This window comes from Agelaius phoeniceus, chromosome 16 (assembly GCF_051311805.1).
Source record: "Agelaius phoeniceus isolate bAgePho1 chromosome 16, bAgePho1.hap1, whole genome shotgun sequence".
NCBI classification, from domain to species: Eukaryota; Metazoa; Chordata; class Aves; order Passeriformes; family Icteridae; genus Agelaius; species Agelaius phoeniceus.
Genome location: NC_135280.1, coordinates 5,006,992 through 5,028,649, shown reverse-complemented (window position 1 = coordinate 5,028,649; position 21,658 = coordinate 5,006,992). Strand labels below are relative to the sequence as shown.

Genomic DNA, 21,658 nt, shown 5'->3' with positions numbered 1-21,658 from the left:
CCAAATAAACTGTTTTACTGCTCATTATTACTGGCCTGTTTACCAAGGTATAAACTGAATGGTGGACAGGGGTCTCTGCAGTGAAATATGCTCTCCTTTCCTGCTGCTATTGTGCTGGAAAAGAACCTGGTTTCTTTGGGACAAGGGTCAGAGTATACATCTGCCTCCAAACAATCAGCCCCACACAATTTTCATGTGTGTAGCCCCAAGAACAGTCCAGCCTGGGCACTGTAAAATGGTCTGGAAAACTGATTTTGGGTTTATACTATTTTTCAGATTTAATGAAAGAAAATTTGGATGTAAGATGTGGCCCTATCTCCTTCACAACTTCCCAAGAAACCTGCAGTTCTTACCAGCCATGTTTCCAAGGAGTGCTGGTGGTGCCTTCCCTGGCTTCTACAGTCTGCCCTTGGACAAGAGAGACAAACAGGGCTCCTGTTCCCAAAAAAGTTCAGAGAAGGATTTTTCTAGATAGGCCATGATGATTTCTCTCAATTTCTGGGCAACTCCATCTCTGCTACAACATCTCACTGCCTAGAGTTCCATTTGGCAGTGGAGATATCCACAGATGATGTTTTCAATATCTTGTGGAAAAGAATGACCCAGGAGATGCTGGTGCTCATGCATTTCCCACCCACCTCTCCACTTTTGCCTTCCTGCTTCCCTAAGAAATCAGAAAAAGAAGTAAGAGCTGTCCATGGAAATTTATGCTTAGTCAAAAATTTAAGGGGAAAGAATGGAAAATGCGAGCCAGAAATGAGTTTCTCTGTGGGGAGTGAGGCTGCTGGAAGTCCCCCTGGTTTGGGTCTGCTGAAGACCTTTCCTGGTCTTCAACCAGCTGTTTCTGGCTGGGGAGGCAAGGTCTTGTCCCATCCTCTGCAAATGCTCTTGTCATGGCACTGAATATTTGCTGGTTTTCCACACCTCTGCATCATTTCACTTGGGAGGGAAAGCCTTGGAGAAAAGCAGCAAGCCCCCAACAAGCAGGGACAAGGGCACTGGGTGGTTCACAATCACACCAGTGGGTTTTGCAAAGGTTCCCAGAAACAGGACAAACATTTGATGCTGGGCTGTATCCCAGATGCCACATGGCAGTGCAGGCAGAGAGACACAGTGTCCCCGACCAGCACCCCTTGTGTGGGCACTGCTGCTGCACACACCAGCACATGAGACAGTCAGGATTCCCCTTAGCAAAACTCTGCAGCATCAAATCTACATCAGAGCCAGTTGTCTAGACTTCATCTGCTCTCAGCAGAGAGGAACAGACACTTCTGGGGCATCACTCCTCTCCTCCTCAGGTAGACACCTAAATAGGTCAGACAAACGGTGCGCTGGATGTGTGTTGGTCTCTCAACTGCCAAAAAAGTGATGCTGGACAAGGGCTCAGAGGGTGACCTCAATGGTCAGTGACCACCTCTCCTTGTGCTGCCAAACAGTGCTGGTGGCAGCCAAATAAACCAAAGGCTCCTCGAAAGGTGGTTGCCAGAATGAGAAGGCGAGTGCCTAACTAAGAGGGGAGTTGGATGGATCTCCAACACCTCTGGCTGCTGACTGTCTTTCCTTTGTGCTTAATTTGTGCTTGTGTCTTGTTTTGAGCAGGTGAGCTGGGGGACCCAGCGGGGACAGCCAGACACACAGAGGCACAGGGAGATGGGGACCAGCGCCACGATGTGCAGCAAAAAGAAAACGAGGAGAAGTACTATAAAAAACGAGAGGAAGGCTTGTCTCTAAGCCTGAACAACTCCTCTGCACAGGCGCTTAACTTCATGAGTCCCTCCTCGAGATGCCAGAGGCTTGGTGATGTGGGGCCAGCCTCAGCCACCAAGGCCTTGGTAGCAGCCCCTGGCTGCTGGCTGCCGAGTACCGCGGGCACCGAGGTTTGCTTCCTCCACGGACGCTTCCCTCCCGTCTCTGAGCCATGAGGAGAAGGGAGAGGCAAGCAAAGCTGCCCAAGGAGCACTAGCCCACACCTTCCCAGCCCCTGTCCTGTTCCCCGCTTCCAGCAGACCAGGAGCCCTTCTCCGTGCTGCCCTTCCAGATGGCAGGTCGCCGGTGGGCCGCGACGTCAGCCCTCTGCATGTGCGTGGCGGCCGTGTCCCTCCTGCACGCCGGCGGGGTGCGGGCAGACTGCTGGCTCATCGAGGGGGACAAGGGCTTCGTCTGGTTGGCCATCTGCAGCCAAAACCAGCCCCCCTACGAGTCCATCCCCCAGCAGATCAACAGCACCATCGTGGACTTGCGGCTGAACGACAACAAGATCAAGAGCGTGCAGTACGCCTCGCTCAGCCGCTTCGGCAACCTGACATACCTCAACCTGACGAAGAACGAGATCTCCTACATCGAGGACGGTGCCTTTTCAGGACAGTTCAACCTCCAGGTGCTGCAGCTGGGTTACAACCGACTGAGGAACCTCACCGAGGGCATCCTCCGGGGCCTGGGGAAGCTGGAGTACCTCTATCTCCAGGCCAACCTCATCGAGACCGTCACCCCCAATGCCTTCTGGGAGTGCCCCAACATAGTGAACATTGACCTGTCCATGAACAGGATCCAGAGACTGGACAGCAACACTTTTCGGGGCCTAAACAAGCTCTCTGTCTGTGAACTCTACAGTAACCCCTTCTACTGCTCCTGCGAGCTGCTGGGCTTCCTGCAATGGCTGGAGGCTTTCACCAACATGACACGCACCTACGACCGGATGCAGTGCGACTCCCCGCCCGACTACATGGGCTACTACTTGTTAGGCCAAGGCCGGACTGGCTACCGCAATGCTCTGAGCATGCTCTCTTCCCTTTGCACTGGTGGCTCCTACACTGTGATCCCTCGTTTTATCCCCCCCAGGTACCAGGTGACCACGGTGCCCTCCGAAAGCCCCTGCTCCGAGGAGGAGTGCTCCTCCGGCGACGGCACGACGCCGCAGTTCTCCCTGTTCACGCCCATCGGTGAGACCGAGGTGCGCCCCAACATCCAGGTGAAGCACCTCAACCACAACTCGGCCGTCCTCACCGTGCAGATCCCCTACCCCTTCAGCAAGATGTACATCCTCTCCCAGTTCGAAAACGGCTTCTCCTCCATGATCACCAAGCTCAGGAAGAAGGAGGAGAACATCACCGTGAGCAACCTAGTAGCACAAAGAGATTACACCTACTGTGTAGTCTCTGTTCACCAGTACTCCAAGTACAACCACACCTGCGTCACCATCACCCCCACCAGACCCAACCGCAAGGAGCCGGTGCCCACCCCTTCCACTGCCACCCATTACATCATGACAATCCTGGGCTGTCTCTTTGGCATGGTGATTGTCCTGGGTGTGGTGTATTACTGCCTCCGGAAGAGGCGCCAGCAGGAGGAGAAGCACAAAAAGGCTGCCGGCAGCATGAAGAAGACCATCATTGAGCTGAAGTATGGGCCAGAAATGGAGACCACCAGCATCACCCAGCTGTCCCAGGGACAGATACTGGGTGGGGAGACAGTGACCCGCATCCCCTACCTACCTTCTGCTGGCGAGGTTGAGCAGTACAAGCTGATTGAGAGCAGCGAGACCCCCAAGGCCACCAAGGGCAACTACATGGAGGTGAGGACAGGTGAGCAGCCTGAGAGGAGAGACTGTGAGCTGTCCCTGCCGCCAGACACCCAGGGCTCTGTGGCTGAGATCTCCACCATTGCCAAGGAGGTGGACAAGGTGAACCAGATCATCAACAACTGCATCGATGCCTTGAAATCCGAGTCCACCTCCTTCCAAGGGGTGAAGTCGGGGGCGGTCTCCACGGTGGAGCCTCAGCTGGTGCTCTTGTCAGAGCAGATCCCCAGCAAGCATGGATTCCTTTCCCCCGTCTACAAGGAAAGCTACAACCACCCTCTCCAGCGACACCACAGCATGGAGGCGGCCCCCAAACGCTCCAGCACCTCTTCCAGCGGCTCCATACGGAGCCCCAGGTCCTACCGCTCCGAGGGATCGGGCCACAAATCCGAAGCCAAATACATCGAGAAGACTTCCCCCACCACCGACACCATCCTCACTGTGACGCCGGCCGCGGCCATCCTGCGGGCAGAGGCGGAGAAGATCCGCCAGTACAGCGAGCACCGGCACTCGTACCCCAGCTCGCACCCGGGGGAGCAGCACGACAGCATGGGCGGGCGCAAGCCCTCCATCCTGGAGCCTCTGACCCGCCCTCGCCCCAGAGACCTGGCCTACTCCCAGCTCTCGCCTCAGTACCACAACCTGAGCTACACCTCCAGCCCAGAGTACACCTGCAAACCCTCGCACAGCATCTGGGAGCGCTTCAAACTCAACCGCAAGCGGCACAAAGACGAGGAGGAGTACATGGCAGCCGGCCACGCCCTACGCAAAAAGGTCCAGTTTGCCAAAGACGAGGATCTCCACGACATCTTAGACTACTGGAAGGGCGTCTCTGCCCAGCAAAAGTCCTGAGTCCTCACACAACTCGTGACTTAACACACTAACTGGACCAAAAGAAATCCGCAGCAGCTATTTTTATTCAGACTGTCTTTGAAACAAAATAAAAATTAAAAAAAAAAAAAAAAAGAGTCGATAAAAAAAATTAAAAGAGAGAACAAATAATGAAAAAATCTATAAATATTCTATATAATATATACAGTGAGATATTAAAATGTCCTCACGTTGGTGAGACATGCACCAAATTTGAACACAAACTTTGCAAACAAACAAACTGTGGAGTGGGAAAAAAAACAAAAAAAAGTTTTGTTTCATTTTGATTTTTTAAAAAAATATACGAAAAAAGAAAAAATTGAATATAAAATGAAAATGAAAGAGCGGGCAGAGAGCTGAGGTCTGGCGTTTTCCAATATTGCATTGCATGAGTCCCTATTCCGTGATTTTGTGGATTCTTTGTGAACAGTTTGTGTTCTTCCTTCCTTCCCTTCCAAAATCAACAGCGACAAAAACAGCAACAAAAACCAAAAAGAGACCAGAAGGAGCTCCATCTTTTGGGCTGTTTTTGCAAACGGAGTCTTCCAGTTTAGACTTTTACCCGGTTGAAGGCCCGTTCACATTTTCACTCACTAAGAGGTTTTACCACACATTGCATTGTAAACCGAAGTCGTTAATTGTACAGAGAAAATTTCTATATTTGCAATGTTTGCTGTATAATGAGAGAGAGAGAGGAGAAAAAAACAATACTACATCTACTAAAAAAAAATATATATATATATATCTCTATATTCACCTGTTTGTACCAGGTTTTAATCATGGATTTTAGAGAAAGAGATGGAGTTTTATTTGAAGGACTTTTTTGTTGGTTGGTTGGTTGGTTGATGGGATATCTTTTGGAGGGGGGAGTGTTTGGATTTCTAAGTGTTTTGTTTTGATTTCTTCCACCAATTGTCTGTGTCCAAGTGCTCATCACTTCCAAGTGCATTGAAGAAAAAAGGCTCACACCCAGGAAAATAGAATCCCTCACCTTATTCCAGGTGGGAGGAACTGGGAAGGGGATGAGAAGTGAAGGGCTCTTGGCTGAGCAGGTGCCACCATGCAATGGGGTTTCTCCTGCAAATCAGAAGTTATTGGTCTCTGCCCCTAAACAGATGTGTCTGGGCAGTGGTGGCCCTTGGGACCAGCCTCTGAAGGGTGGATTATCCCCCCACTTTCAGGATGGGGAGCCAGTGATGGGTTAGAGCACAAAGCCTCTTGCTGCTCTGTGGAGAAGGAGAGAAGGGAGGGGTGATTTTGTTTTTGAGGTAAAGACACTCAGCATTTACAGCCTGCCCCATACTGAGGCACCCTGGGGAGCCCCTGACCAGCCCCTGGCACTCTGAGACTGGAGGGGAAGGGGATGGCTTTGTGTCCATGGGTCCAGCCAAGCAGCCACGTGCCCCTCCACCATTGCTGCCCAACACTGTTCCAAGACTCCACAGCTTTTTGACCCATCTCTAAAATACTCACGTGAGGTGAGAGGGGAGGTGTTGAGACCATGAAGGCACTTCCAGGCCAAAGGACACTACTTTGTCCTGATCAGCACCAGCTGAGTCACACCCACCCATGACCAACAAAGAGTGCAAAAAGTGAGGGTCAGAGAGCTGCCCTGCTCCCAGGTGGGTGTGTGGGAGCCCAGGGAGCCAGCACAGTGAGGTGAGGTGCTAAGCTCCCCAAATGCAGCCCTCTGAGGCCCTGCTGCTTGCCGGAGTTTTTTCCCTTGCATCCTGCTCACAAGTCGCTTTGGATGGACATCCTAAGTCCTGATGGATGAGCGCTAGGGCCCAGGAGCAAACCATATCCCATCCTGTTATTTCAATATTTCAGAGTGATTTTGACAGGTATTCTTGCAAAAGGTTATGTTTGTTCAGAAAGGAGCTGAGCCAGGAAGACACAGAGCAGGCTGGGAAGTGCACGAGTTCATTCCCCATGGTTATTTGTGTAGACAACAAACCATTAGCAGGATTTCATAATAAAAGGCAGGTAATTTCTCCAGGAATGCATTCACTCTTCCTCCAGCTCCTGCCCACAGCACGGAGCTTCCCGGGGCTGTGTCTGCTCACCAGGCAGTGAACAGGACCCCGAGGGGAGTTGGGGCTCACCCCTCTCTTGTTGAGTGCCTCATGGCAGATCCCTGCCCAGATCTCAGCTCCAGCACCTGGACCAAAGCAAACCTTTCAGCTGGAACAGCCTTTCCTTGCAAAGCCTGAGTGCCTCCTCACAGGACTGCAGAATGGTTTGGGTTGATAGGAACCTTAAAAGTCATCCAGGATTATAAAATAAAAAGTTATCATCATTTAGTTCCAGCTCCCCAGCCATGGGTGGGGATGCCACCCACTAAGTCATGTTGCTCAAGGTCCCAGCCAGGAGAAATAAGAGTTGTTCAGCAAGGATGGATGATGGAAACGGTGGTGGGGCCTCCTAACACTGTTTCATGGTCTCACAGGATTCATTATCAAGAGGCTGGGGTGGTCCAAGGTGATGGCAGCTCCTGAGTTCATTTGGGCTCAGATGCTCCAGTGCTGACAGTCACTGACAGACACCCAAAGAACCCCCTCAGCTGATCTCTGCATTGAGACCATTCCCACACCAGTCTGGAAAAGGGTCCAGGACCATCTCCACGGGACTGGGAGCAATGGCCCAGCCAGTGCAGGGTGAGGCATCACTGTGGAGGCAGCAGCCAGCTCAGCTCTTTAGCTGGGGCCAATAATTTTGCTTCTCTGCCTCTGTTTCCTCCTCTGGAAATGCTTCCTTGTGGCATTGAGGGCACAGGCTGGCTGGGGAGGCTCAATTAATTAATTGGCTGTCTGTGAAGCCCATTTAGCTCCTAGAATAAAAGCTGCTATCGAAATGCAAAGCTGTTAGTGGTGTAAAACAGCAGGGCCAGATGAAATCAAAGCCTGATTCTGTTTTCACACCAGGATTTCACTGGTGATAAACCAACAGAGACCGACAGGAATGTGATACAGCAGTGCTGGCCTTTCTAAATTAAACACTTCCCACATGCAAACGGTCTGCAACTGGAAAAAAGGAGAATTAGAAAAACTCTAGGCCCTTCTACCTCCAAGGCATCTCTAAGGCATCGCCCAGTACCCCATTGTTGGTGGGGCCTCACCGCAGGTCTCAGATGGCTCCTGGGCTGCTGAGCACCTTCCAGCCCCTTGCCCTCCCTCCACAGCAAGGTGCAGCCCTGGCAGCCACGCTCCACATCCCTTGGCAGGAGATGCCATAAAATGAGCTCTGAAAAAAGCCAGACAAGAAAAGGGAAGAGGTTCCACTGTCCCCAGGGCCACCACCCCATGGATGAGCCCCAGGGCTGGCTCTGCACAGGAGCTGGGGAGCTCTGTCCACAGCAGCTTCCATCCCTCCAAGGCAGCTGCTTTACAGACCCGTCTGGGGACAGAGCAGGGATTTCATCACCTGTGACCTGCTGGCTGTTTTTGTTCTTTGTTTTGCCTCCTGTTCAACCACCAAAGCTCTCAAGCTGCTTCTGCAAAGAGAGGTGATACCTTGTGCAGCCAGGCTGCTCCTGCTGCCCCAAACTCATCCAAAGGAAGAGGGCTCCCCACCAAGCTGAAAGGAGAGGGTACAGGAAAGGCATGTTGCAGTGAAGAGGAGGGGAGCCAAGGGGAACAAAAATCACAGTTCCCTGCAGTACAGCCATAGCCCTGGGGCCACGTGGAAATGCATTCTCCTGATGCCCTTTCTGTGCCCACAGAACTGCTGTTGTCTCAACAACCTGTCTTCAAGGGCAAAACCAAGGCAGCACTAAAAATCCTTCCTCTGATCCCTGCCCCAGCACCCCAGCAAGGACAGCCTCTGGTTGGAGGGTAAACCCAAGCCCACATTACCCATGGCTCAGCCCTCACCATGGCCCAGAGTCAGAAAAGCACCTGCCATGTGGTACAAAGCCTGTGTGGCATCTTGAGCCTGGATATTATTTAAAAACCTGTAAATTAGGACAGAAACATCCCATTATACAGACATGCACCATTTAAGGCCAGGATTCCTGAGGGCACCTGCCAGCCCTGGTGTGCACATGGGGTGTGTCCATCTGTTCCAAAGCATGGCCTGTGGCAAGGGCCACGTTCACAGACAGAGCAGGGAGCAGCAGGACAGCAAAGCACTTGAGAGGGGAGCTGGGGGCTGCCTCCAGAGCTGGTGGGTGTTGGAAGTGTGAACTGCCCCCTCCCTGCCCAGCATTTGAGCCTCCTGATGCCTTCAGCTGAGTTTGCCATGAAACCAGGTGCAGATCCCATGGGAGGGGTCTGTGCAAAGGGGCCCCAAGAAGGGAAGGTGCTCCATGCACCACCCTGACCAGACAACAGCCAGGCTTCATTGGCTCTGCTCAAACCAGGCCTGCAGTGACCTGCAGTGCTTCCTGGGGCTGCCAGGGAGCCGTGCCTCTCCCAGCCCCACTGATGCTCATGGATCTGCCCATGCATCCACACCTGGGTGATGCCCAGGGCCGCTGCACAGCCAGAGGCAGAGCAGAGCCCAGCCAGCTCCTGCCTGTCCCTCACTCCCAGCAAGCTCAGCCAACTCCCCTCTGCCCATTTCTGAGGTCAGTCCTTCCCTCAGTCAGGGCTGGGTCCTGGTGAACCGAGGGCCCCAAACTCCTCCCGGTGGCTCTGCAGGGTCGGGAGCTGCACCCAGCCCTGGCAGCCGAGCTGTGCAGCAATAACTCAGCTCCCCAGCAGGAGAGGGGGGCAGCAGGGTGGGGGACAGTGTGCTGCAGCTGGCCTTGTGCTTTGGGAGAGGAGAGGCCCGGGGAGGAAGCGGAGGGATAGGATGGGATGGGATGGATGTGGAGAGGCTGGAGCGGAGCCAGGAGCGCGGATCGATGGGGGTGATTGAAGCCAGCACACACTGCATTGGGATATTTTTAGCACAGCCAGCAGAGCAGGAATTTGGGAGCCCAAGTCAGAATTTATTTGCATCTGTGAGTGCTCGTCAGGGGGAGGACCAACACCAGCACCCAGCAGAGCCCTGCTGCACGTTTTGGGCCCTGCTCACCTTGGGTTCGGCTCCTCCTGGGTGCACAGCGTGTCCCTCTCCTCTGCAGGGCCCTGTGGGGACAGTGACACCCCCCAAAGCTTGGAGCTGTGAGCCCGTGAATGCACACGGACACAGGATGGGGACAGAGCAGAGAGGGGAGGGGATGGACTCGTGGGGATGAAGGGTTTATTTGGGGAAAGCATCAATCCTACCTTAAATGCAGCACTGCCATGGCCAGGCAGGTGTGGACTTCAGAGGTGCCCCAGCCTCTCCTCCAGCTCCTCTCTCCCATTTTCCTCACTTTCCACCATGGGCCCTGGGGCAGTTTTTCTGGGTAAGTGTTCTGAGATTACATTGATCTCCAGAGAGAGGAATATAGCACATTTCATTTCCTTCACCTCCAACCCCTGATGCCAGCAGGGCCCAAGGCACTGAAGATGGTGAAGGTGCTGGTGGGCATGGCCAGTGCTGCTGGAGAAACCAACCCAACTCCTTGGCTTGGAGCAGCGAATTTGGCTTCACCTGAATTCACTTAGGCTCCAATTTTTTGCATCTCCTCTGTGTCGCTGCTTCTGTTTTACCCCTCTCAGCCAGCTCACCAGCACCACCAGAAGGGTGGTAGAGAATATACAAATACTGCCTTGAGAGTTTTGTTCATTTACCACTTTTCCCCAGAACTTAATGGAGGGAAACCATTTGATCCAGAGTGAAGGCAGTTTTCTGGACTCAGTTTCTTCTGTGCAAGGGATAAGAAGACACAGAAGTACCAGGGATGTGGATTTCATCACGTGGGGAGTAGCCAAGCAGGATGTCAGTTTTTACTTTAGTTTTGCTGCTCTTTCCTTTGGTTCAAATTGGATGTGAACATGGCTGTATCCATCCCTGTGCAAACTCCCTGTCCCTGCAGAGTAACCAGAGGAGCCTGCCAAGTCTCCAAGTTTGTGTGAGTGCCTTTTCAATAATTCAGAGGGAATGTTAATCACAGGCTTGTGCTGTTGTTCCTGTACGAGCTAGATCCCTTCTCACATCCCACCAACATCTGTTTTTTCACAGCTCAGCTGTCTGGCAATAGCCATTTGCTGCTCACCTTTACTTGCCTTGCCATTAAAGAGCTCATTAATGCACTCCATCCTTGCTTTCTTTGGGACAAAAAGATTTCCATTTCTGTCTTTTATCAGTTTTCACACGGCTTACATCCTGTCCTCCCTTCACCGTGCAGTGCCCTTTTCTAATGAGCTCTCTCCTGGTCTGTCTCATCCATTAAGATCTGTGAGTGTTGTCCCCTGCATTGTCTTGCTCATCTCCTGGGCTCTGCTCTGGGTCCATCATATTCCTCAGTGTTTTCAGCTGTGAAAGGAAGCAATCAGCCCCACACACAGCATCCACATTTCCTCCCACCTCATTTCCTTTCCTAGCAGCCCTCCAGTCCGGCTCATCCCAGCCTTGACAGGCTCCTCCATCCCCTGGCTGGCTTCACCTGCTCTGCAGAAATCTGATGGAATGCCTCAGTTTGTGTGTGGTGCCTGCAGCTCCTCTCTGCTGGGGGCCTCTTGAATCTGTTCCTCTCTCTCAGCATTGCTTTTATGCAGCAGAGCTCTCCTTGGGCATCTCCTGCCTGGCAATCAAGAGCTCCCAGCCCATCCAGATGCAGGAGGCCTCTCTGGGTACTGCTAAAGCTCCTCTGTGCTCTCACAAGTAAACACTGGCACTCTTCATGTGATGCAGCTAAATTAATTAATCTTGCTCCACCACATTTGGAGCCTAGACACAAAGGTTTCCATTTCCCAAAGCTGGAGCTTAAAGTCTGCTTGTCCCAGAAGTTCCCTCCTGCCCCACCTGGGATTTGTGTTGCAGTGAGATTGGAAGAGTGGCAGCAGAGCAGCTCTTGGGAGTGGCTCCAAGGGGCTGGCAGAGCCAACAAGCCCCTGGAAAAGTGGCCATGGGCACAAACCATCTGCCACCATGCAGCTGAAGCAGCCTCACGTGTCCAGCTCAGCTTAGGCTGATAAAGAGCTTGTGTGCACAAACCCAGTTGGGTTTTTTCCCCAGCCATCTCAGGTGCTGCAATTTATTACCCCTCCATACAAACCTTATCTCACTTATATCCTCAGATCATTCTGGCTGTAACAACACTCCCACCCACCACAGAGGTTGCACACACACATCTCTGCCTAGGAAATCCCAGGCAGGAGCACAGCAGTCCCAGGAATGACAAACCCTTCATGAGCTGACAGCTGACAAGCCCTGAGCTGCTCCACAGCTGCCTCCAGCCTTGCAGGGTGGCCACAGCTCCTAAAAGAGCACTGCAGGCACCAGGGCTGTGGGTATGGAAAGGCAGGAGGGCAGGTGCCAGGCCTCTCCAGACCTGGTATTTCCCTGGCAGAGCTCACAGCCAGGGAGGACAGGAGGGGTGGGCTGGCTTCTGATCTCCTCCCATCTCACACTTGGGTCCTGAAGACCAGACATGTCCCAGCAGAGCTGTCAGGAGTGGAGAAGCAGAGATGGAGGTGTTGGAGCAGAGCTGGGAGCTCCAGAAACCACCTGAGATGAGGAAACACTTTTGGATACAGTTGTGAGGCTCTTCTGGCTGAGGTGACCGAGAAGTCCCTGGCCCAGGGTGGCCTTGGAGAACAGCACACCCAGAAGAGCCCACCTGGGGCTGGGAAGGATTGGTCCATCCATCTCTGAAGCTGGGAGGAGATGGATTCACCCACTGGTGTGAAGGCTGAGCCAGTCCCCCTTGTCTGCAAAGCCACAGACGCACACGGGTGGAGATCCAGGTCTGAGGAGAGAGATCTGCTGGAAGCACAGCACAGAGCCCTCACAAAGAAGAAGAATAATAAACCAAAACATCACAAGATGCCAGCAAGTGGGAGGAGACAGCTTATCCAGGGAGCTAATTTAGCTGGAAGGAAATGGGAAGGATGCAAGATGTTCTCTTATTAGGAAAGAAAAGCAGCATGCAAGAGCAAGGAACCAGAGGCTGCAGTGCCTGACAGAAAGTGATGTGGATGCATTTGAGTTTAAGAAGCCAAAGCAGAGCTGGGGCAGATTCTGGACCCAGAACAAAGGCTGTTTCTACCCAAGCTTGAGAGGCAAAGGTTAGGATGAGACTTGCAGAGACATGGAAGCCACTGAGGTGGGTGAATTGTAAGTGGCACTGTGTTTAATCTGAGCAGAATGCATGAAACCAGATAATGTAATTGAAAGGGTTATTTAAAATGAGTGTTCAGAGGGAAAAATAAAGCATTGCAGAAAAAAAATAGTACTTAGCACTTGTAATGTGCTTGGCATCTTCAAAAACTGGTCAGCCATCAACTCATTGCTCCTCTGCTCAGTCCAAAGGCTAATAAAAAGCCTTTGGACTGTTCATTTAGTTATTTCACAGCTGAGCTTCTCAATAAGGCATGAGGAAGTGATTGCTGCTCTCCAGCATGTTGGTAAATAAACAGTTGGAAGTAGGAAAATGCAAAATCCTCCCAGCGCTTGGTCACAGCTTCGTGCTCAGCTCCTTCCTTCCTTCCTTCCTTCCTTCCTTCCTTCCTTCCTTCCTTCCTTCCTTCCTTCCTTCCTTCCTTCCTTCCTTCCTTCCTTCCTTCCTTCCTTCCTTCCTTCCTTCCTTCCTTCCTTCCTTCCTTCCTTCCTTCCTTCCTTCCTTCCTTCCTTCCTTCCTTCCTTCCTTCCTTCCTTCCTTCCTTCCTTCCTTCCTTCCTTCCTTCCTTCCTTCCTTCCTTCCTTCCTTCCTTCCTTCCTTCCTTCCTTCCTTCCTTCCTTCCTTCCTTCCTTCCTTCCTTCCTTCCTTCCTTCCTTCCTTCCTTCCTTCCTTCCTTCCTTCCTTCCTTCCTTCCTTCCTTCCTTCCTCCCTCCCTCCCTCCCTCCCTCCCTCCCTCCCCCCTTCCTTCCTTCCTTCCTTCCTTCCTTCCTTCCTTCCTTCCTTCCACCTTGAGTTTGTCCAGACCAGACCTGTGACAGGGAGTTTGTCTGGAGAGCATGCCATGGATGGGGACCAGGCTTCCAACAGTTCCAGCCCTTGGAGTCTGCTGCCCAGGAACGGCCCCTGTGCCCACATGAGCAGGGATATGGAATCTGCAGGGCACCTGTCCATGGGTGGATGGGGTGGGAGACTGGCAGCTTTTGCTTGAGGGAGTTATTTGGGTCAGGACCTCCCTGATCTACAGTGCAGGACGTGCCCTCCTCATCATCTGGGGGACCCAGGGAAATCACTGAGACAGCAGCAGCCTTGGTGGGTTGCTTAAACACCCTTCTGACAGGAGGAAATTTGGGATGTGGTGCGCTAAAGGCTCCCTGTTAACTCCTGTGAAACGCTCACGTCGAGCCAGGCGTCAGCTACAGGGGCTGTGGAGGCTCTGCCAATGCTCCTCTGCCTGCTCCTGGCATAAGGAGGCCCACAGGGTGTGTGCAAACAAAGCCAGCATCTCTCTCCCTGGACCTCACGCATCATTTATGGGCAGATTTCCGTGGCACAAGGAACATTTGCATATGCCAGCATTAATTCCGAGCGCCACTTCAAAGCCATCTCTGCCTAACGAACCCCGTGCGCTGTGCACAGCAAATTCCACCCCAAAAATAATTAGCGACGCACGCCACCAAAGCGTTACGAGGGGAACGCTGCACACCACCTGCTGAAGCAAAATGAATGCCTGATTTATTTATTTTTTGCCACTTTTTAGCAATATTCAGGCACTGACTCAAAGCTGTGCTCTGTTCTTTGTAGGGCCCCAGGAAGCGTAATGTTCCCACTCTGCTTTCCAGTCTGAGAAGGGATTGATTTGGGAGGGTTCTATAGAACCATAAAAAGGTTTGGGTTCCAAGGAATGTCAAATATAACCTAGTTCCAACCTCCCCACCATGGACATGCAGGGCTTATGTTTTTCTTACATCACAACTGGACAGAGCTGTGCAAGACCCTGCTGATTTCTCCACACCAGAGGTGCCAGCTGGGAGTTGGGGTGCAGGCAGCTCTGTGACCCTTCCTCTGAAGCTGCACAAGTCCCAGACTTCTGGGATGCTGTCACCAGCTGACCAGTCACAGGCTGGTGGCAGGGAGCAGGACAGGACTCACCAAGTCTCACCCTGGTCTGACGTCCCCACAGAGCCTTTAACCCCTGCGTGGGATCAGTCTCACTGAGAAAAAAAGGAAATTGGAAATGAGATCAGGAGTTGAAGGTTTTGGTGCCCCTACCAGCCATGGTGCTCCCACCCTGTGCTGGCTACAGGCAGCCCAGTTGTGAACAGCTCAGGGGACTGAGCTGGCTGCACTGAAATGATTTCTTTAATCTCTGTCAGAGCTGCCCAGCTCACAGCAGAAGGAATAGCATGTTCAGCTCAAAGCCTGATGTGGTGGCATTGCTGTGGAAGACCCAAACCACCATGGCAGAGAGATGGAGACCAAACCTGGAGGTGGCTGTGGGCACAGGGGGACCAACTGTGTCAGGATGAGGCTGGGATCCTATATTCTCCTAGTTCTGTCCTTCTGGAGTGGAAAGGAAGGTGCTTTGCAGAGCACTGCTCTCAGCCTCTGTGTCTCTCCAGCATCAAGCCATGGAATTCAAATTGTCAGTCTCTGCCTTGTTAGGATGCAAGGGGTTAAACTGTTCTTCCTATGCAAATTAAGCTTAATTAATCCTTTTCATCAGTTGCAAATATACCTTCTGAACCCTATTAAAAACATGAATATGCAAATTCAGACCTTTTTTAATACTCATTTTCAAGGACTTGGAGTCAGGCTTGATTATTCGATTCCCGTTAACAGCCTGTAAAACCTGGTGCAAAATTTAATTTCCATTTTAAGTTACAAAAAAAAATATGAATCTGTTGGTAATTAAGCTAATTACAGTGTTACACTAAAGAGGAGACAAACAAGGAGGACAAGATCATTCATTACATTTAACACTGGCTACAGGACCTGGGGACTGTCCTGAGTTGACTGTGAAATGGCCAGGAAATGGCAGTGATATAAACAGGGTGTGTGTGAGGAGGCTGTGGCTTTTGGGGGCCTGGTGCTTTCCTTACCTTGGGAACAAACCTGCTTCAGTCCCATGAGCCATTCTCCTCCTTCTGTTAAGGACAGAAGCAAGGAAGAGGAGGTGCAGCCAGGCTGGAGGTGGCCTGTCAGTGTTGTGGGCTCTCTGCATGACCAGGAACATACTTGAGGCTGGAGTTTCAGAGTAACCTGCAGAACCACCTTATCTGCCAGAGCTGAGCACCCTGTACAGGTGAGATTTCCATCTTCCCTGAGCACTTTCTCTGTGTGTGGAGTGCAGAGGGGAGGTTTGCTGACAACTCCCTTTGCGCTGGCAAAGCCATCAGGGAAGAGACATGACAAGACTCTGCAGAGACATCTACAAACTGCTGCTCCACAGCCATACTGGGGAGCAAATGATGACCAGGATGTAACCTCCTATTGCTCATGCCCTTGGCTGCACATGTGGGGAGATGCCACCCAAACCAGCTCAGACCACAGCACCCAAACCTCCCTTGTGGTCACCCATCAGAGCTGGGCAGTCAGTGCTGGTGGCTCTCAACTTGCCCATCAACCATCCCATGCCTCCAGGCTTTGCCTGCATGTAATTTAAAAAAAACCAACAGTGCTATAGACTATTAATTATGCTTTACCAGCACAGTGGTCTCTTAAAATCAGTCCTTAGAATACCCAGCATCTATTCTGCACTTGGTGTTTTCCTGTGAGTTTGCAAAGTTAATTTGTGCCTTACCAGAGCTGTAATCTTCACTTTGGGATGGCAGCACAGCCTGGTGGGCTCAGGTGAGGACTCCCATGGCTAGGGTGGCACACATCACAAAGGGGATGCTCTGCCCACAGGAGGTGAGGGCTCAGTGCCCAGGAGAGCAGTGCAGGACACTCCAGCACTGAACCAGAATGTTGGCATTACCTCCAGAGGTACCCAAAGACACCCAACGCTGGCAGGACACACCTACCCAGGGGATTTGTGCTATCTGGGGATCTTTTCTCACTCCTGGTCAGTGCCAGGACAAGCAGCTCAGCTCCCTGTGGACTTGGTTCACTCCTCACCATCACCTCCTCTCCAGGGCTGTTTCTTCCCCTGCCAGGACTCACAGCAAGAGGAGCTGTCACTGCAGTGCCACTCATGGGGGCTCTGCCTTGCAACAGCGGCATCGGAACAGGAGCCATCACACACACACCCAGGGGCTGCAGTGTGACTCCCTAAAGGAGCTGGGAAAGGCACAGGCACACAGAGCAGCCAGGAGAGCCCAAAAGGAGCTGGGGAAAGGCACAGGCACAGGGAGAGCAGACAGGAGAGCCCAAAAGGAGCTGGGGAAAGGCACAGGCACATGGAGAGCAGACAGGAGAGCCCAAAAGGAGCTGGGGAAAGGCACAGGCACAGGGAGAGCAGCCAGGAGAACCCAAAAGGAGCTGGGGAAAGGCACAGGCACAGGGAGAGCAGCCAGGAGAGCCCAAAAGGAGCTGAGGAAAGGCACAGGCACACAGTGCAGCCAGGAGAGCCCAAAAGGAGCTGGGGAAAGGCACAGACACATGGAGGAGCCAGGAGAGCCCAAAAGGAGCTGGGGAAAGGCACAGGCACATGGAGGAGCCAGGAGAGCCATGCTGCAGAGAAAGGTGAAGGAGGGACAGTGTGATTTGCCATCACCCCATTGTGAACAAGGCTGTGCATGGTCAGTGGGGAGTGGGAGGTCCAAAATGAAGGACCCAAGTGACATCCATGTCTGTGTTTCTTTTGGGAAGGCCACTCCTGGGCAGTGGTTATGGGGCAGCCTGGCAGATGAAGCAGTCACTACCAGCAAAGTGAAGTATTTGCCATCATACAGCACCAATGTCACTCAGCAGATGCTCCTTAAGAGGAAAGGTTCATCTGCCAACCTTCAGAGCCTTTCATCTGCCTGGAGAACATTTCCCACCACGCTGATACCAGAAGTTTCTGATCACATCAATGGAGTGAGAGAACAGAGATGATAAGGGAAATGCTCTCACCCTCCAGCCAAGCCCTTTGACCTGCCTGGTGCATCTTGTCAACTGTATCATATTTTGGAGGGAGTCAGGGATGCAGAATTACCTTCTCAGTCCCTGCAGGCAATCAACTTGCTCCCCGAACCATGAGATATGATTGCCCTTATTACTTTGGTTTGCATAGCAGTGAGCCTTGTTAATGGTCATAAAATTATCCAGTCCTTATTTAAATCCTACAGACGTCTGTGTTTCAATGACCTCCTGATGGTCTCTGGCTTTGCTCCAGGCTGAAAAAGCATTAGAAGGACCAGGAAGGAAAAAGAGACAGTGGGAGGATTAAAGAAAAAAAAAAACAAAAACAGAATGACAACAAGCAACAGTCAACAAAGAGAATTCAAAGTGAAACATGGAATATTAAAGAGAACTCAATCAATCAGCTGGAGAGTTCAAAAAAACATAACCTGTCATGAAGAGAAGGAAGCAGCATCAGGTAAAATTAGCAACCCTAATAAACTCATCAGCACTGGAGCCTGGGCCAGGAAACAGCAGAGGGAAGGTGAAGGGGCTGGTAGAGGCTTGAGCCCACGTTGGGGAAGCAGAAGAAAACTGACACAACCTAAGGCAATGTGCTTTGGTGGAGGAATGTGGTTTGGGTGGAGACCAAAGACATGTACTGCTTCCGAGACCTCCAGCAGCAAGAAGTTGCCTTTGTGCTCCTTAAATTACATGGCAGCATTTTCTCTAAAGTGTATTTTTCTTCTGTTTTGTTCCTTGTTCTTGCTCTGAGGGAGAACACGCACAGAAGGAAGGCTGGAGACACAGACACTGTGGGTGGAAGGAACAGGAGGGGCTGCTGGGATGGCCTGTCCAGGGCTGGGCTTTGGCCAGTGATCTTTCTGGAGCAGAAATCTCCTCTTTCTTTTGGATAAAAGACCGTCCCCCTGTCCTTTCAAATAACATCTGCAAACCCCAGAGTAGCATAAGATTTTACAATAACAATCCCCCAAAAGAGAAACAAGAACTGGAAAACCCCCAAGCAGCCAAGAACTGTTTTAATGTAACCAAGCTCCAACACAGATTTCCATCAATTTTGCAGCAAACCTGAGTCATGAAATTAAAAGTAGCATCAGCATATTTCCTATTAGCTATGGTTCCTTTTTCAGAACAGATCATACATTCCTACCCTATTTTTCTAGACACTTGTGTCAATGCGATATCATCAGATGCCGTTCAGTCTTTCCTCTTAGCCTGAAAAAAGCTTTCCTGTTGGGAAGGATGGGATTTTAATATTTAAAAAAGACTTCGTGAAAAAGCTTTGCTGATTTTTTATTTATTTATTTATTTAATATCCCTCCCCTGATCAGAGTGGGTGCATTTTGTAGCTTTTAAATATCATGCAAGTTTTAGCAACGCTGCTATTAAATCTGAATCTGCTGTCACAGCAGGCAGCAGGAATGTGATTCACACCAGCACAGAGAGCCTGTTCCGTCCTCCCCAGCTCCTGTCCTTAGCTACAGACACCTGGCAGCAGACACCACCATTGTTTTCCCAATGTCTCTGAACAGCTAAAAGCTCACACAGAGCCAATCCTGCCCTGGCTGTGCCCTTTCACACCCCGAGCAGCAGGGCTCTGGCATCAGCTCGGTGATGTCTGAGGAAGGCTCTTGCCTGTTGCCCCCTGGGGTTTATTTTGACACATCTGCCCATCAGCCCAGCTCACACCACTCTCAGCTGCCTCTGAGCCCACTGCTGGGCTGGGAAATGGAAAGGGAAGGGGCTGCTTGGTGTTTGTTTGAGTGAGCAGAGGGGAGCAATGGAGAACCAGCAGCATGGCTGGCACTGCAGCTGTTCAGAAATGGGGGTGGCTTCTCCTTCTATCCATGCCCCATTTCTTCCATCCATCCCCTGCTCTGCTCTTGCCCTTCACTCTCTAGGTACCCACCTCCATCTGGCTCCAATGCTCTTCCCCCTTCTCCTTCCCTTGCTCCTGTAGTGTTACATGGAGAAGATCCAAACTAACATCCACAAACTCCAAACTTCTGATGGCTCATCCCAAAAGGGTTTCCCTGGTTCCTTCTCAGGCATCACACACTTCCAGGACAATGCGAACCACACATGACGACACCAAGAGCCAGGAGACACAAAGCAGGTGCAAAAACCTCCAGATTCAGAGATGTGCCCTTAGGAGAGGCACAAATCTGGCAAAACCTGCCTTAGCCCAGAGCTCTGCTGCTTTACCCGACAGCTCTGTGCCCGTTTGGTGTTTGTCTATGCACACAGATGCACAGGGCTGATTGGCAGCATAGCAGGGACTCACGAGCAGTTTGAGTGAAGGGAAGCTTCAGGCAACACTGCAAACAAGACTGTGTTCTGACACACACATACACACACACAGAATCCTGCAGCCATGCACCAATAAATCATATTTCACAGCCTACAGCACATAAACCCAGCTAGTGTGCATGGAAACCCAGCGAGCACACGCGCTTGTGAGCGCTCCCGCCTCTCCCCTCCAACCAACTGAAAATTTATTACCCAGCTCCCAAGATTTTCTAAAAGGATTTTCCACAAACAGGGCTGGAGCTTTGCAAGTGATGAGCCAAACCCAGATGGGATTTGTGCCCTCACCACCTGGGGTGGTGGCAACTGGGATCTCTTTGCACTGCCCCAGCGGGCTGCACTCACGGAGGGGGGATGCAAGGGGTGGTGAACACAGTGGCAGCACCTTTGATGGGCTGCTGAGCCCATGTAGCTCGTAAAAGAAGGAGCAATCACAGCAAAATTCAGTGTCACAGTTATTTCTTGCAGCTCCCTCATGGCTCAGACAAGCAGGATAATGACAGAGATGGGAGCTCCCGTGGTATCAGGTACAGCCAAAGGTTTGTGGCTTCATCCTGAATTCAGTGTTGGAACTAGAAACTGGGAAGTCTCAGCTCCTCTTCTCCATGGCCCACAGGTGGCCCAAGTGGCTTTGCAATGGTCACACCTCCACATGAAAAACTCCCACGCTTCCATTTGTGAGCCTTAAAGATATCAAGCTTCCCAAAACTCCCCGTTTCGTGTGAGCCCTGTGAACTCACTGTGCAGCAGCACAATGCCATGAGCAGGGCAGGGATGCTGCTGACCAAAGCAGGACAGTCCAGCAGCTCCCAAACCACGGACAGCTGCTGCACCACACCAGCACAACCCGGCCAAGCACCCATCCTCACCACACACCTCTCCCATATCAAACTTAGTTGAACAAATCAGTGTTGCTGGGAGAAGAGGGAGCAGAGCAGTAATTCATGTCTCCTCCCCACCGGAGGCGTCTCGGAAGCCTACTGTGTGTTCTCTCCCAACTTATTATCCTCTCACTCTCGGGAGGCAACTTTCCAGCGGGCAGAACGTGTTTTCCCTTGTCGCTCTCCAGCATCGCTTCTCGCCTCACCTGTGTTTTGCTAAGATAGAGGGTTTATTGTAAACTTATTAATTACTTCATTTCTCCTGCAAGGAGCCAGGAGAAAAATTTTCCGCGGCAGCCAGGATCCGCTATTGTGTTGGCGGCGGGGCTGAATGCGGCTGACGTCAGGATTCATTTTCCCCATGACTGGGGAAGGCGACTCTCCGTGCCACGCCGTGCATATGAATCAGGCAGCCTTCCCCTGGCACAGCATGCCCAGCAATTCATCTTCCACCGGGACTTCTTCAAGCAGAAGAGAAAATGACAAACTTTTGCTACCGCGCTTCCCTGCAGAGAGGTGAGCTGGGGAGATGAGGGCTGCAGCCTGCCCAGGTCTCATGTTTGTCCCTCCACCTCTGGTCAACAGCAGATGGGGTCAACAGCAGATGTTTTCCATGCCTGGAGACACAGCAACAGGTGTCCAAGTGACTCCAGCAAGCCTGGCCAGCCCTGTAGTCACTGCAAGTATCTCAGCTAACTTCCTAGCCTGCTCACTGCTACCTTTTCTCCAAGCCTAGGGAGTGTGTTCCTGCTGAAATCAGGGGGAAATCAATATACACAGAGGTTTATAGCAAACTGATTTGGTTTAAGGCAGCCAGGGTTGGGAGTAAACGATCTCTAACATCCCTTCCAATTCAAACCATTGATGATTCTATAAATCTATGAATGAGACTTGCCTGGAAAAACAGAGATAATGATGTCCTCCCTTTGTGAAGCACATCAGACCATTGATGTGCTCTTCCTCTACATGTGGGAGAGCAGAGCTAGGCACAGAGTGCATCCCAAATAAGAGTCATACACCCAG

The 21,658-nt window shown here is 51.6% G+C and overlaps 1 protein-coding gene across 2 annotated transcripts in view; it reads left to right on the top strand.

The window, feature by feature from the left end:
- Window positions 1-5,203, top strand: part of ELFN1 (extracellular leucine rich repeat and fibronectin type III domain containing 1) — a 104,723-nt gene extending 99,520 nt beyond the window's left edge. For both annotated transcript variants that reach the window (XM_077186808.1, XM_054643661.2), the window contains exon 4: window positions 1,600-5,203. In XM_077186808.1, the coding sequence (XP_077042923.1) occupies window positions 2,039-4,429 (2,391 nt within the window). In that variant the 5' untranslated portion in view covers window positions 1,600-2,038 and the 3' untranslated portion in view covers window positions 4,430-5,203. The remainder of the gene's footprint in view (window positions 1-1,599) is intronic.
- Window positions 5,204-21,658: the final 16,455 nt, after the last annotated feature.